Genomic DNA, 15,670 nt, shown 5'->3' on the forward strand with positions numbered 1-15,670 from the left:
ATTAATTATTACTAGTATTGTTTCATGTAGAGTAATTATTGAAGCTTTTATGAAAGGTGCGGATATATAATAAATGTTTTGCTAGTCACTCTCAAAACTTGTTAAAAGAACTTCTCTTAATAATGAAAATTTAAGAAGAAAAATGAAGTGAGAATTGAGAAGAAAAGAAAGAGAGAAATGCAGTGATATGAAATTGGAATTTCTTATTATTTGTCTCTCACGATTTATACAATTTCTGTAACTTCTTTACAACGTGTGGTTATGCAATGTACTATTAAGTTTTAAGGATATAACTTATAGGCGCGAGTATTTTAGTGTGTAGAAGTATATTGTTCATCCCTTACAAAAAATTTTATTTTTTCAATTTGATGTTCAAACTTTTTTTTTTAGTTATTTAATTCTAATTGAAGATCAATTAATGATTTCTTATGAAAAAATTTAATGAATTCTTATGAAAAAATAGGATTGAAAGACAAGAAGTCAAAATAAAAAAAGTGCCAAACATGGGTAGTGTGCTATAAGTTTTGCAAAAGATATACTTTGATCCTTGAACTTAAAAAATAATACAGATTATACAATTTCTAGACTTACCTAGAAATTTCAGAGTACTTAAAGGACCATGTTGAAACAAAAAATTCTTTGAATACTCAATTAAGATAGAGGTTATAATTTGAAAGCTCATTTGAACCTATCTTCAATTGATAACGCAAAATTGCAACGATTAAATTATAAATTAGTATTTTTTTTAGTTTTTCAAAACAAATTAAATAATCCTCGAGATATAAAAATAATTAATTATCTTTTTATTTTTTAAGCTAAGGCACTAATTTGGGACTCTCTCTCTCTCTCTTATTTGTTAATTTTTGTGCAATTTTTTGTAGTGTGTTACTATATTACAAAATTGTGTCATTATACCTTATATTTTGTAGTGTATTACTATATTACATTAAATTGTTAATTCCAATTTGAAGTTCTTAACTCTCAAAAGATTTTGATTTTATTTTCTAAAAAAAAATATCATTTTACTAATTTATGTTATGTTCTATTTTTCTGTGTAATTTAATAGTCAAATTCTTAGGAGAATCTTTATGTATGAATTCAGAATCTTAGAAAAATTAGCAATCTGATAATTCAAAAAATTTGGTTTCTCCCCCCTTAAAAAATGGTCGAGTTTGCCACTAATTAATTAATATATACTAAAACAACTTTTTTTCCGTAGCATAAATACTGTTTATTATCTCACAAATCATTATGGACCGTAGCGGTGATTTTTTAAAAAATTCAATTTGACCTTTAAACTTTTAATTTGCATGATTTAACTCTTTTGAATCCAAATGAGAACCTAATTGCATATTTTTTTAGGAGGAATGATTGAATTGAAAGACAGGGGACTGAAGTGAAAAAAAAAGAGTGAAATAGATGGTGACTTTGAAATTTGTCTTAAATGTTCATTTTCACCCCCCAATTTGTTTTTTTTCTCTTAGGTTACTAGTCCTTTTAATTTTTAAAATTTTCATTTTGATACCAAACTTTATTTTTTTATTTTCCAGTCCCTTTTTTGTAAGAGAAGAGAGAGCTCGTTGGATTTCGGTGTGGAGAGAAAAAACTCATCATTGACACCTTTCCCGACCAAAAGACAGGATAAAATTGGTGGATGAGGAGAGTCTTATGGTGGTTGTATCAAGTTTCAATGTAACCTAAAAAATCAAATCTAGATCGATAAGAAATATTTTCCCTGGTTCAATTTTGTGGTCTGGTCCCTTTCTTTTGGGTTTATTAGGTTAATAAGTTGGTTTCTTGGTGTTTTAAAGGTGTTTGTAGGGTGTTTTGTGGTTGAAACGAGTTGAAAAATGAGTTTTTTGAGTAAAAATTTCATAATCCTGATTTTTTTTCCACCACAAGAGTAACCAGAATCTGGGCTAGTAGACGACACGCCATTTACCACAGTGAGCGACATGTCAGCTACCTATTTTTTTTTAAAAAAATAGTTATCTACCTCTTTAAATAATACAAAAAATAACAGGCCCAGGCGGACGTGCGTGGGCTTGACATTTCTTAATACTTTTTTTAATTAATTTCTTTTTTGTATGTTTTTTTAAATAATTCTTAAGTTTATTTTTTAATTAATACCCTTTCTTTGTGATTTATTTTTGACTTATTTAGCTTTTTTGAATAATGATTATTTTTTAAATTATATTGGTTGTGTTTAATTTTTGATGATGTTAGTATGATTTTTTTTTTATTTTTTTTTTATATATTTCATATAGATTAAATTTATTTTAAAAAATTTAATTTTTTATTTTTTATAATATTTTTAACTTGTTCAACCTTACATGGTAATTTTTTTCCTTTAATTTTATTCATTAAATCTTATGTGTGTCAATTTCTATTACAAATTGATTTTAGTTAATAAATTTATCAAACACAACTGTGTAAATGACCCGTGTTATGTTATCAAATATATTGATTTACATCTGTCTCCTAATTTTTTATATTTTATTTTTTTTGTCAATTTATTTTTCTATTAAATTATCCTAATCTCATGATCTGAAACGCAAGATTGACATGTAATGTGGATATATCGCATGTCAAAGTCATAAATTTTAGATGTTAACCTAGCTTTACTAATGACAATATTTTTTTAAAATTTTATTTTTTGTTGTTATTACTTAAATTTTTTTTATCATTTCATCACGTTAATCAAGATTTAATCTGCTATTCAATTTTTTTTCAGGTTAAAAAAATTTAGTCCAGCCCTCGTCATCACATGGGTAACCAATAGGGGTGTGCAAAAAAACCGGAAAACCGAATAAACCGAGAAAACCGAGAAAAAATTAACCGAAAAAACCGAACCGAAAAAAAAACCGATTAAACCGATTAGAATAGTTAGAAAAAATCCCGGTTCGGTTCGGTTTCGGTTTCCAAAGTCTGAAACCGATTGAACCGAACCGAACCGAACCGGTTCAACCATTCCAGCATTTAAAAAAAAAACCAAGTATAAATAGAAAAAACCCTAGACCTAAAGTGCAGTTGACGCCCCCCCTCTCTTTTCTCTGCCTCTCATCATCTTCTCACACAGCCCCCCTTCCTTTTCCCTTTTTTTCTCTCTGCCTCTCATCATCTTTTGATTCTTTTCACAGCCCCCCTCCCTTTCCCTTTTTTCTCCATGCCTCTCATCACCCCGTAGCCCCTCCTCCTTTTCTCTCTATCTCTCATCTCTCATCTCATCTCTTTAAGTTCACCCTTGCATCAACAATACATTTACTCTAATCAAACTACATGGGCTGGGCAGATAAAAAGAGAGACGACTTTTTGATGATTAAAATTCCAACTCCATTTCAAGTTCATCTCTGCAGTCTGCATCTTGTGGGTTTTTGTTTTTTTGTTTTTTATTATTATTAAGTTATAATTTGCTTGTAATTTGTGGGTAGATCTGTGTTCTTGAACACTGGACATCGAGATTTGCTTGTAATTTGTGGGCACTGGACATCGAGATTTGCTTGTAGTTTGTGGGCACTGGGCAGATCTGTTTTCAACAGAAACTGAGATTTGCTTGGAGTTTGTGGACACTGGGCACCGAGATTTTCATTTTGGTTTTACTGGTTTTTGAACAACAAAAACCGAACCGAACCGAACCGAAACCAGTCGGTTTGAACCGGTTTCGGTTCGGTTTCGGTTTTAAAATTTTAAAATTAATAATGTCGGTTTGGTTCATTTTTTTATGTAAAAACCGAACCGAACCGAAAATGATCACCCCTAGTAACCAATCTAATTCATCCTAAAAAGCGAAAAAGAATACACCCACAAAAAACAAGAAAAAATTCGAAGATGGTCGCATCTGTCACTAAAAAATCTACCGCAAGGAAGGAACCAAGGAACAAGGCAGCAGCTGGCTGCAATTGCAATACTGAAAAACAAGAGAACAGTTCGACCCTCAGATATTTACTATCCAAAGAGGGTAATGGGATCACTTGATTTCGTTGCCGTTGCTTGGATTTGGCAAAAAGAAACCTCCCACACCCATTGGCAGTTCCATGGATCACATTAGTCGACCACATGCTGATATTTTGATCAAAAATATTCTACCTCGATTGACACTGAGGGAAGCAACGCGAACCCGTGTTTGAAGTATTACATATGTTAGTCTCGCAGTGTTTGGGGAAGCTGAAAATTTTAGGCTATAATGCCTAGAGTTAAGAGGAAAATGACATCAAAAGTCTGGGGATATCTGCAAGAAACCTTGTCTCCTAAAAGCATTATGGGGACGAGACAACAGCCCCGTCTTGCTGCAGTAGATGTTGGGGGGCTTTTTGCCTTCAATTATTAATTAGAAGGTAATCTTTCTGATCTTTCAAGCTGTCTTTATCAATGGCAGACTATCACATTGAAGCCTAAATACTGACACTTTTATACGGTAGCGTCCTAAATTTCCAGAAACTACCTGATACCAAGAAGATGCAGATGTCGGTGAAAACATTTGATAATGATGACACTCCTCTACACTATATCCTGTCTTTGATAGAAGCTTCTCCTTCATTACATCCCTTATCTTTATGTTTGTCGATTTTGGGCAGTGAATGTGGATTGTATGCTTTGTCTCCATCATGGAGTTTATTAGCCGCCCAGAACATCAACGGCTTAAGGTAGTGGAAATTGTCAGGTTTAATGTGTTTGCTTTTAATAAAGAATCCATCATGTGCTTCGCAGAGTGTGCTGAGTTCCTTCTGTTGAATTCTAACCTCATGAAGTGTGGCATGTGGTAGACTCGTCGGGGAAGCTGAAATCTTGTGTCCAATCTCTGAGGCTAAAGTTCCTCGAGTTGAAGGACAATCTCATGGAAAGTATTGATATATCTGAAATAAACGACCTTGTCTCCAGCGAGTATTATGAGGACAGGATAACTGTGATCTTTTAAGGACGTGGCTAGTCTTGCTGCAGTAGCTTTCAGTGGGCAACGTCAATGCTGTCATCTTTTTGAAGATTATCTTTCTGGTCTTTGAACCTTCCTTTCTCAATTAGAGACTTTGTACTCTGTTATATTCTTTTATGTTTAATATCTCCTTTGTAGCAGTTTATTCTGGGTGAAATTGGAAACTCTAAACGCTATTTTAACATATTGGATTACATGGTTAATGAAACAAATATAGTGTTTGTAATGCCCAGATTCATCTTAAAAAATCAGCAAGTGTTCGTATAAGTAAATAGAATGTTCACTGTGATTCTGACAGTGAAGGGTGCTTACCATTTTATGGTAGTTCTGAATGATGGTGTCGTCTGCTGAAAACCATTATTTGTACAAGTTTCTCAAGCATCAAAGCTGTAATCGGAGCTCATGGTTTAGAGAATAGACAGAGGAAAACAGAACAGACAGAGCATTTGTTAATAATGAATTCATGTAGGAATCACAACTATCATCACAACAGCCAGTCCTTGCAAGGTTGGTTAGCTCCAAGTTCACATGCTGTTAATGGATCGAGTCGAGGATAAGTCTGTTTTGAATTTTCTAGTGTTTGGAGAGAAAACTTGCTGCAAGAGTAAGAGAGGATGGTGTTAATCTTGTAAATTGTCCACAGAGGCATTCAGATTTTCCTCCTCACTATCCAAGGCAGAGTTCTGCAACAAGTTCTTCACCTATGGATAGCTCATATTATGATTGGTTCAGTAACAATGGATCGTCATGAACAAGTATAAGGGAGATTGATCAAGAATTTATTAAAGGTCATAACCCTTGAAACAAGAAATAATAATTGCTAAATTAAAGTTTCTTGCCTGAAATATAAAACTTACTGGTATTAATTGTTAAACAATCTTTTTAATCTAAAAATTTAAATTTTTAGTTTTATATTTCATACTGATACAATAAAAGCTTAAATTTATAAATAATAACTTCTATAAGTTTCTTAAGAATTTTTATTTTGTTTATGATAAGCGTAAACATAAAATTTGTAGAGAAAAAATAGGGATAAAAAAAATTGTTTTCTAATTGATTTTTTTCAATATCAGATTGATATTTATAAGGCACAACTCTTCAGATCAATATGTCCATAGAATTTTAAAAAAAACTTTACAATCAAATTAACGAAATAACTTGACAGAAGCTGTCATGTATAAGTAATTAAAATTAACTAATTTGAATATATATATATATATATATATTCCCTCAAATATATAAATTTATTGATTTGGTGTCTCTTATATTATAAAGTACAACAAAACCTCTTATCTTTTCAATATGAAATAAAATTCTTTTTATTTATTTACCTAATATATAAGCTATTTTATGATAGTGAAACCATAATATATAATTTATATTATTTTTTAACACTAACTTACACTATTTGCATAGAAATTTAATATATTACCATTATAAACTAGTAGTCGATTGTGCATGCGTAAGATTCTGTTATAATTTTATTGATGTGAATATTATTGATAAATTATTCTACAAATTTTTGTAGTCACTTAAAATAATAATAATAAGAAAAAGTAATATAACTCAAGCAAATATAATAATTTGTATAAATTTCAAATAAGGAGAAATCTGTGTCTATAATGCACCAAAAACCTGTACCATAACAAACCGTTAATGGGCCCCGCACTGGCCGTTGGTCTTTCCCTCCATCTCTCCCTCATCCTAACTCACACGCTTGTCCCTCTCCGCAAGCCATTTCACAATCAAAACCAACCATTTCCAAACTCCATTTTTTTTCCCTCTCAAACCTAACCCTAACCCTCAATTCCAATTCCCATTTCTGCTTCATCATCCACCTATCATTCCCATTTTACCCTTTTGCTAGCCATGATTTGATCTTTTTTTAAAGCTTCCTATTGATTTTAATGCATGGACAAATAATGATGTTTTGACAACAGATCACAACAAGTTCTATCTTTTTTTTGCTGCATGGTTTTCTATGTTTTTGAGGAGGGAATCTAGTGGGATTTAATTTTGGATTTGAAAATGTCGAATTATGTAGATTACAATCAAAAGATTGATTATGTTTTCAAAATTGTGCTAATTGGAGATTCAGCAGTTGGAAAATCACAGTTTCTTGCAAGGTTCGCAAGAAATGAATTCAATGCGGATTCTAAAGCCACCATTGGGGTTGAATTCCAGACAAAAACGCTTGCTATGGATAACAAGACGGTCAAAGCACAGATTTGGGACACTGCTGGCCAAGAAAGGTATGCTTTTACTTTTCAGACACTTTCTTTCGATATTTTGTTGTTGTGATTCATATTAGATCACTTGCGATACGTGCTTGAGTATTATATATTTGAAGATTAAAAATCAGATTGGAAAATATGTGCTTCAATATGTTCCAGTCTAAGGGATTTCATGAATTCCTGTTTCTGATAGTCTGAAAATGAAGATTATGCATAAGGTTTGGTTGGAGACAAAGAACCGAGACAAATATTCATTAAGATTCAAATGGTTGCTTTATATGAACAAGAATCACCTTTTCTCTTTCTCAAATTTTGACATTCATTCTTTTGGGGATCGGTTCCTTCTACTGTTTTCACTATCAAAACTCGAAGCAAATTCCTTTTCCTTTCGACTTCATATGTAAACACAGGAACATATGTGGGTGATGCTGCTTAATGAGGGAAGCTTGTTAGAGGATGACCATTTCACCATTCCCTTTTCTGTTTTAAACCCTTTTTCTTTTTTGTATGCCACCTTTCTCCTTGCTGTGTCCTGCTTCTATTTAGTTTGCACCTGCTTGAAGGTTGGTTTGGCATCAAATGCAGTACCATACTTCCGTTTTTTTCCTCTTAAGTAATCCAAACTCAGTAGCCATTAGGCTACAGATTCAAGATGCAGATAAATGAAGTGTCATGGAGGAGCATGCGGCTCGCCCCCTCAACAAACGACACTCAATTCTTACTTTACAAGTTGTTAAGCTTGAAAATTTATGATCTGGCTTTCGCATGGGAAAAAAAAATATAGATCTTACATTTTAGATTTCTTGAACACTTGCTATTATGGCTATATGAAACTCCCATTGGCATGACTTCTGTGGATGTATAAGTTCAACTGTCTGAAGTTTTCTACATCTCTGTCATTATTTCTCAGGACCTGTTTTTGTTATTCCTTCTGCATTGTGCCTTGTTTAAGAGAATCTAATCATACACACAGGGCATTCTATGCGACTCTCCAAATATCTTGACCAACACAGCCTTGATAAACATCTTAGTTCTTCTGTTTCTGTCCTTTTCACTTGAAGCTCTTTCACCCAACTTTCAGGAAACAATTGATGCTTTAAAAGTTCCTAATCTTGAAACAAAGTCTGATCTTTTTATTTGTATGGTATTGACACTGAACCCACTTGTTAAACAGTAAGAAATCAACAGTTCTGCAAGACCTATGGCCTTGTTTATTACATATCGAGGAACTTTCTCTCATTTAATTTGAAGCAATCCGGAATCCCGTTATCTGAGCATGGTTTGTTATGCCCACTAATACTAAAAGTGAAAAGCTTGACTGCCTGCTTTAACTGTTTGTTTGCTTCTGATTGGGTATCAATGTCTCTATTGACCTCGACCTTAACCCTGATTTAGGCCTAACACTGGCAGTTTGCTAACTGAGAGCTCTTCCATTATGTTTGTTGAAAGTTAAGACGATGTACGCTTAAATCTGAATTTGTGTGTGAACTGTTTCTTCTCTTCTGTCAGGTACAGGGCAGTGACGAGTGCATACTACAGGGGAGCAGTTGGTGCGATGTTAGTTTACGACATGACCAAGCGTCAGTCATTCGATCACTTGGCCAGATGGCTGGAGGAACTGAGGGGTCATGCTGATAAGAGCATTATCATCATGCTCATTGGCAACAAGTGTGACCTGGGAAGTCTTCGAGCAGTTCCAACAGAAGATGCAGAGGAGTTTGCTCAGAGAGAGAATCTCTTCTTTATGGAGACATCAGCACTGGAGGCCACCAATGTTGAAACTGCCTTTTGGACAGTGCTGACAGAAATATATAGGATAATCAGCAAGAAAACTCTTGCTGGCAATGATAAGTCGGATGGAAATCCAGGTGTCTTCAAGGGAACTAGGATTTTGGTTCCTTCACAAGCGCAGAATTCTGAAAAGAAGGGTTGTTGCATGTAATTCTAGTTTCCAATTTGGAAATTTGTTTGATTTTTGGAATGCTGTCTATTTTAGTCTCCATTTTTCGGAACAATGCTACATCTATTCTTTAGAAAGTGATATCCTAATTATAACAAAAGCTAAATGATGACGGGAAATTATTGTAAATAAAAAGATATTTTATTATGGATTATAATAATAGTTTTATTTTCAAATTTTTTTATATTTTCGCGAGATATTTCTTTCATTGTTTGCGTTTTTTTTTTTTCCTCCTAACAATTAAAATGCATAATTATCCTATGTTTATTTGTTCCAAGCACCTTGGATCAGACAAGGATTGACAGACCCAAAGCTCTCGGGTCTCGCTTGGCCAGACCCGAGGAACTTGGGTGTGACACGGCCGAACCCCATGCCTGACAAGAGTGTTAGATCCAAATTACTTGGGTTTGGAAGATGATGTCATTCCCAAGAAACGTTGGTCATATTATTATTATTTTTATTCTTATTAAATTTGAAAAAAAAATTATCATTATTGAAAAAAACCACATATTTGATTTGAAGGGTAAAAACTATAAGAACTTGGGTCAGACATGTTTAATAATAATAATAATAATATTATTATTATTAATAAATTTTTTAAAAAATATTATTACTATTGAAAAAAAAATCATAGATTTGATTTGAAGGGTAAAATTAAAAATTATTATTGTTGTTGTTATTCTTTTCATTATTGTTAATATAATTTATATAATTATTAATAAATTTGAAAAAAAATATTATTACTATTAAAAAAAAATAGAAATAAAGTCATACTTGGGTTTGGCACGGCCACACCCCAGGAACCAGGATCTGGCAGGGATGCCACACCCAAGTGACTTGGGTCTGGAAGGGAACGCTAGACCCAGGGAAGGGGCGCCAACCCAAGTAACTTGGGCCGCCAGACCCATGTCTCTTGAGCCTGGCATAGCCGTCAGACCCAAGTTGCTTGGGTTTGTTATAGCTGTCAGATTCAAAGGGCTTAAAACATTCTCTATACTTTTAATATTTTTTATATTTTAAAAAAAATTTATATTGACCCGCTACGGAACGTGAGCCAATATACTAGTAGTATCTAAATAGAGTGGTGACCTCCGCAGTCTAATTTTTTTTTAACTTATAAAAGAGATGCTCAGGTAATGATAGTGTTTTTTTTTTTAAAAAAAATTGATACATGAATCATGAACTTGAATGGATTCAATAACATCTATTAATCTGATTTAAATAGTAGGTAATGATAGCGGTTGAATTAGAAAAAATCATTTGGCAACAATTAAATAAAAAGGAGCCACTAATATCATACTCAGAATAAAAAAAAAAGAAGAAAATATCACTGAAAATTCAATGTCACTCCACTATGGATATCGTCCACCACCAAAAGAGTTTATTGAGAAAAATTGCATAATGACATCGAAAGAAGTTGCATGGGAAAAACGTTATTTAAAAAAAATAAATTTAACAAATAAAAATAAATTAAAAGACTTGAGATAACTCAATTAAATAAATAAAATAAAGGACATAGAAAGCAGAAAAAAATAGATCCCAGTCTCCAATTAAATAAATATTGAAAGATGAAACTGGAAAAAAATATTAACTAGAAAAAATGAAAAAAGAAAAATCCCGGACGAACCTCCTAAAGCTAGGTTAATTTTAAAAAATTACAACTTGTAAAATCCTAGACAGGGGTTTAACCAAGAAACTCAAATCCAAACTAATTAAATCTTGAAGGATGAAATCGAGTAAAAAAAAATAGCTATATAAAATTTTTACAAAAAAAAAAACAATGAAAATAGTGAAGATAAAATCTAATAGGAAAAAAAAATGGAGGGTGAAATGGCAAGAAAAAGGAATTCAATTCTAAAAATTATCTCAGATTACATAAATAGCAATTAAAAGAATGAAGATCAAATTTGATAAAGTAGAAAATTAAACGAGGATGAAATTGAAACAAAACTCTATTTTAATAAATTATTTCAAATAAAATAAATAATAACTAAAAGAATAGAGACCAAAAAAGAAAGAAAGAGAAGTTTAGCAGTTGATTTGAAAAATTTGAGGGCAGAGCACAAACACTGAGTAGTACAGAGAAAATAAAGAAGAAAAAAAAGAGATCATCGACACCAAATAGAAGGTCTTTTCAGTGCACGCGCTGCTGGGTGATGGAAAAAATACCGAGATGAATCAGATGTCACCTTAAAACAACCTCTTTAGCCGCTAAAATCAGCCTCACACGCCGTTTGAAGATGACGGAGCAACTAACATGCACATCAACATATTTTTTTTCTAAATACTTTTCATTTATTAAAGAACTAAATTTTCTCTAGTCTGACCCAACAATAACAAGGAAACTAGCAGCGCAATGATAAACATACCCTTTAACCTAAGGTAAATCATTTAAACTTTATGGGCAATTATGTTTTTTTATTGTGCTTATCAGAAGAAAAAAAATGAAAACACCCCCAACATTAATTAAAGTTTTTTTTTTATTATTATAAGGGCAAATAAGTTATTTTACTATACATTTTGATATGAAAATAAAAAAAACAACCCTTTATGAAAGCCTAGCAATTTCTTACTTTTAAAAGTATTTATGTTATTTTACTATGTAATTAAAAAGTAAAATACCCGTTAATTTTAAAATACCAAAATGGTTCTATTACAAATATAATTTAGCATATAAGTTTTTTTTAAAAAAATTTAAGATGATAAAAACACTATTTTATCCACAATACATTATGTCTACATAGCAATATTTGTAAAATGTTTTATAAAAATATACAATGTTATACCCACGAGGTCATTATTTGGGGTGTTTGAGATGCGTGCTGTTTTTTAAAATAATTTTTTTTATTTAAAAGTATATTAAAATAAGATTTATTTTAGATTTTTTTATATCAACACATTAAAAATATTATAAAACAATATAAAAAAAATATAAATTTAATAAAGTTTCACTTCTAAAAGCATTTAAAAATAGAAATAGAAACTGTGCCACACACTCTTATCATCATCTTCATGGAATATATGCTTATGTAACATATAAATTATGAAAAATCATTAGATATGTAAGGATTTTTTTTTATTTTTTCTAATAAAAATACACGATCTATTATAAAAATAATTCATATATCTTATATTTTTGTAAAAGTAATGTATAATTTGATCACAAGTTTCACATTTGTGTGGGCTCACAATTTAGTTTGACCCAAAAACCATCTCTTCAGTCATGGCCCAATAACGAAGCCCAACGTTAGGGGCAGAAACGTAACTGCAAGTATCCCGCCGGTGGACAAATTTCAAAATTTGAGTAACACGTGCCTGAAAAGTTTTAGATGCAGAAAAATTTCACCTGCTATAAGACCGCCCATATTTCATTTCAAAAGAATTTGCCAATATCTCTTCTCTCGCTAACGAAGCTCTCTCTCTTCTTCTTTACACTTGCAGAGATACCAAACACAGCCCCTCTTCCCTCATAAAAAAGAAGCACCGAAACCCTAGTGTTTCTTGCCTTTCAAAGGTAACAACCAAGCAAACAAGAAACTCTTCTCATTTCTCTGTTCTTTCATTTGGGTTCCATTGAAATGTTATTTTGTTATCTGGGTTGTTGGAGATTTATCATTTTATAGCAGAAAAAAATCTGGTTCTCGTTTTGTTATTTCACTTGTTAATTGCCTTTATCCTGGTTTCTTTGGATTCTTATTCTTCTTTTAAAATCAGCGGTATGGATTTTAAGACAATGTTATTTCCTCGAGTGTGTCGCTGGAGATTTCTTGTTTCATGAAAGAAATTGAATTTGGGTCTGAATGATGATAAACTGGGAGCTTTCTCGGGAAATGGGAGGTTTGCCCGGAAAATGTGGGAGATCTCTGTTTCTTTTATTTTTTGTTTCGTTTGCAGTGAAAGAAACCCTAATTTTCCTGGAAAGTTTTATTTTCTGAGAAAAGGAGAGTGGGTTTTATAGTTACCCCAGATTATTCATTTTCTTGAAATGATAAATGTAAACCTTAGGCTTAGGTTCTTTATTGTATCCAGTAAATGATTTTGCATCTCTCTTCAATGATCAATGTAACAAAACCGTGTTTGATTATTCTCTTGTTATTTTTCCGAGAAAACCTTCATTTTCTCGTGAATCTTTACATTTTCATGGAAAGTAAGTGGGTTCTCTTTGCACAAATCCGAGATCTCTGTTTTCTTTGAAGAATCAAACTCAGTTTCTCTTTTGTAAATTAAACTTGTGTAATATTCTATTTTACTAGTCAATCTAACAGAAGCTTGGTCAAATTTTCTCAGTTAAAAATGCCGGTATCAAGAGATAGATTGTCAAGCCCAGTAGACATAGCTGCACTCTTTGCTGCTCGAAGACAATCAAGGATTCTTGGTGTCTATCAAGACCAGCCAGAACTTGACATGGCGCTGTTTGGTTCTCCTAGACCAAACGCAGCAACAAGAACTCAAACAGTGGGTGCGGGTACCATTGCTGTGCGTGGAAGAGGTGGTTTGGGCACTCCAAGGGGCCGAGGTGGCCGGACTACATTGGGCAGAGAAAATATTCCTCCACCTGGGAGTGCCCGAAGAGGAAGGGGTCGTGGATCAAATAGTGTGTTACCTGCCTGGTACCCTAGGACTCCTCTTCGTGATGTCACTGCTGTTGTTAGGGTAATTATTTTTTTTTTCGTGTTGATTGGTTATAATTTAATTGGGAAAGTTTGGTTTCAAAAGAGCAGCGATGTTGAAGTGCATGGATCATTCTTGACAATATTGCTACTATAAATTTGCTTTTCTTATATTCAGGCTGCCTGTCTAGTTTTGATTCCGAGGAATATAAAATATATGGCTTTCATGTAATTGAATTTTCAAGAAACCTTGGTCTTTGCATGAAATGGAGGAAAAGATTTGTGCCGGTTTCTTTCAAAACAATCAATGCTATGATATCTGGTGTGTATTGAGTACTGAGTGGAACAGACTACTGGATAAACTTCTGCATGTTCTATATGGTTTCATTTCAGTCCCTGCAGAGTGAAGTGAAATGTGTGTGGGGGTCTCTATTCCCCCTGTCACTGCGGCGGGATGGGCTGCTCTCAAGTCTGTGTCCTAGGTTTTTAGATCAATTCGCATGCGTGTTTTGTCAAATTGGTCATAGAACAGAATCTTACTGGTTTTGAATAAAAATCCCCATTGTCCAACTCGAGTGCCCACGTTAAATGGGCTGTCAAATAATGCACACTGCCTTGTTGACAAAAGGCCAACTCATTCTCTAATCTCAGAGGCTTCAACTGGGAACCTTTATTGACCTGTTATGGTTCAAGTAAGGTGGGAATGTTGCTGAAATAGAGTTCATGGGTTTTGGTTTTGTTTATTTTCCTCTTCAACTAATGTTGGGGAAATTCTTTGATCAGGCCATTGAAAGGAGAAGGGAACGCTTGGGAGGAAGTGATGGCCTAGAAATCAGGAGCCCAATGCCTCAAGTCCGAATGAATCATGACTCTTCTGAGGCAACACCAGTTGCTCATCTCGAGCACAGCAACAGGATTATGTCCCCAAAACCAACTACTGCAGTCAAGGGCTGTTCTTCTACCATTGGTAAAGTGCCGAAAATTTTGCAGCATATTACAAACCAAGCCTCTGGTGATCCAGACTCTCTAACACCCCAGAAGAAACTCCTTAACTCAATTGACACAGTTGAGAAAGTAGTGATGGAGGAGTTGCGAAAAATGAAGAGGACTCCTAGTGCTAGGAAGGCTGAGAGAGAGAAAAGAGTTCGAACTCTTATGTCAATGCGGTGATTGGTCATCTTCTGATGATATTTCCACAGTATTCTATGGTAAACCAACAGGAGGAATACAGTCACTACCTTCGGTGACAACCTGTGCAGTGACTTTGATCATCGTCTAGTTATATCATTGTGCATCGAGATTGATCATCTTCTGGTGATATCCTTGTGCATCAAGATTGATCATCTTCTTGTGATATCTTTTCAGGGAGTCTTGTACTTATTGGCAGACGGCTCTTAGATTTCAATTTTGCTAGTGAAAGATTGCTTCCGGGCAATCTTTCACCAGCGTTCCCTTCATTCTCATGAAGGTTTTACTGTTGTTCCTTCATTCGTTTGAAGGTATGTAGGACAAGGGCTACGTATTTGTGTTGACTGATGTACATAGGTTAGAATACCAGGTATAGCACTCCTGTCTTTTGCCTGTGATCTATTACTTCCTATTGTAATATTGAAACAGTTCTGAACAGTTGAATTCTATCATTTTATGGTAATTTGTAGATGGATAAAGTACAATAAATGTGGTTTTGCCTTGTTCTAGTTACATGTTATGTTAAGCTCGTATAGTGGGCAGCTTCTTGGGCCATTCTTTACGGGCCTCTATCGACAAGAGACCCGACATCTCCGATTTACATTCCAGAGTTAAAGATTCCAAGAAAAAAAATATGCCTTTGTTTTTTTCTGAAAAGTTGATTTTGAAAAACTAACTTTTCTATATTTGTTTATTAGAAAAATTGATTAACAAAAAATATTTTTTAGTAAAAAAAATTTAAATTGTT

The 15,670-nt window shown here is 33.3% G+C and overlaps 2 protein-coding genes across 2 annotated transcripts; both read left to right on the forward strand.

Moving 5' to 3' along the window:
- The first annotated feature begins 6,618 nt into the window (after positions 1-6,618).
- LOC18099860 (ras-related protein RABA4d) lies at positions 6,619-9,308 on the forward strand. Its single transcript, XM_006380980.3, has 2 exons — positions 6,619-7,182; positions 8,674-9,308. Exons 1-2 carry the CDS (start codon positions 6,959-6,961, stop codon positions 9,104-9,106), a joined length of 657 nt encoding a protein of 218 aa, XP_006381042.1. The 5' UTR covers positions 6,619-6,958; the 3' UTR covers positions 9,107-9,308.
- Positions 9,309-12,495: 3,187 nt separating this feature from the next.
- LOC18099861 (protein POLYCHOME) lies at positions 12,496-15,435 on the forward strand. The gene is made up of 3 exons (XM_006380981.3): positions 12,496-12,638; positions 13,412-13,777; positions 14,518-15,435. The coding sequence occupies exons 2-3, from the start codon at positions 13,418-13,420 to the stop codon at positions 14,902-14,904; spliced, it is 747 nt and encodes a 248-aa protein (XP_006381043.1). The 5' UTR covers positions 12,496-12,638; positions 13,412-13,417; the 3' UTR covers positions 14,905-15,435.
- Positions 15,436-15,670: the final 235 nt, after the last annotated feature.

This window comes from Populus trichocarpa, chromosome 6 (assembly GCF_000002775.5).
Source record: "Populus trichocarpa isolate Nisqually-1 chromosome 6, P.trichocarpa_v4.1, whole genome shotgun sequence".
NCBI classification, from domain to species: domain Eukaryota; kingdom Viridiplantae; phylum Streptophyta; class Magnoliopsida; order Malpighiales; family Salicaceae; genus Populus; species Populus trichocarpa.

What these genes read in the sequence shown, in the direction of transcription:
- LOC18099860 (XM_006380980.3), top strand. Translation starts at nt 6,959, where the DNA reads ATGTCGAATTATGTAGATTACAATCAAAAGATTGATTATGTTTTCAAA. An exon ending in GACACTGCTGGCCAAGAAAG is followed by an intron (nt 7,183 to 8,673) that starts GTATGCTTTTAC and finishes CTCTTCTGTCAG; the next exon opens with GTACAGGGCAGTGACGAGTG.
- LOC18099861 (XM_006380981.3), top strand. Translation starts at nt 13,418, where the DNA reads ATGCCGGTATCAAGAGATAGATTGTCAAGCCCAGTAGACATAGCTGCA. An exon ending in ATGTCACTGCTGTTGTTAGG is followed by an intron (nt 13,778 to 14,517) that starts GTAATTATTTTT and finishes TTCTTTGATCAG; the next exon opens with GCCATTGAAAGGAGAAGGGA.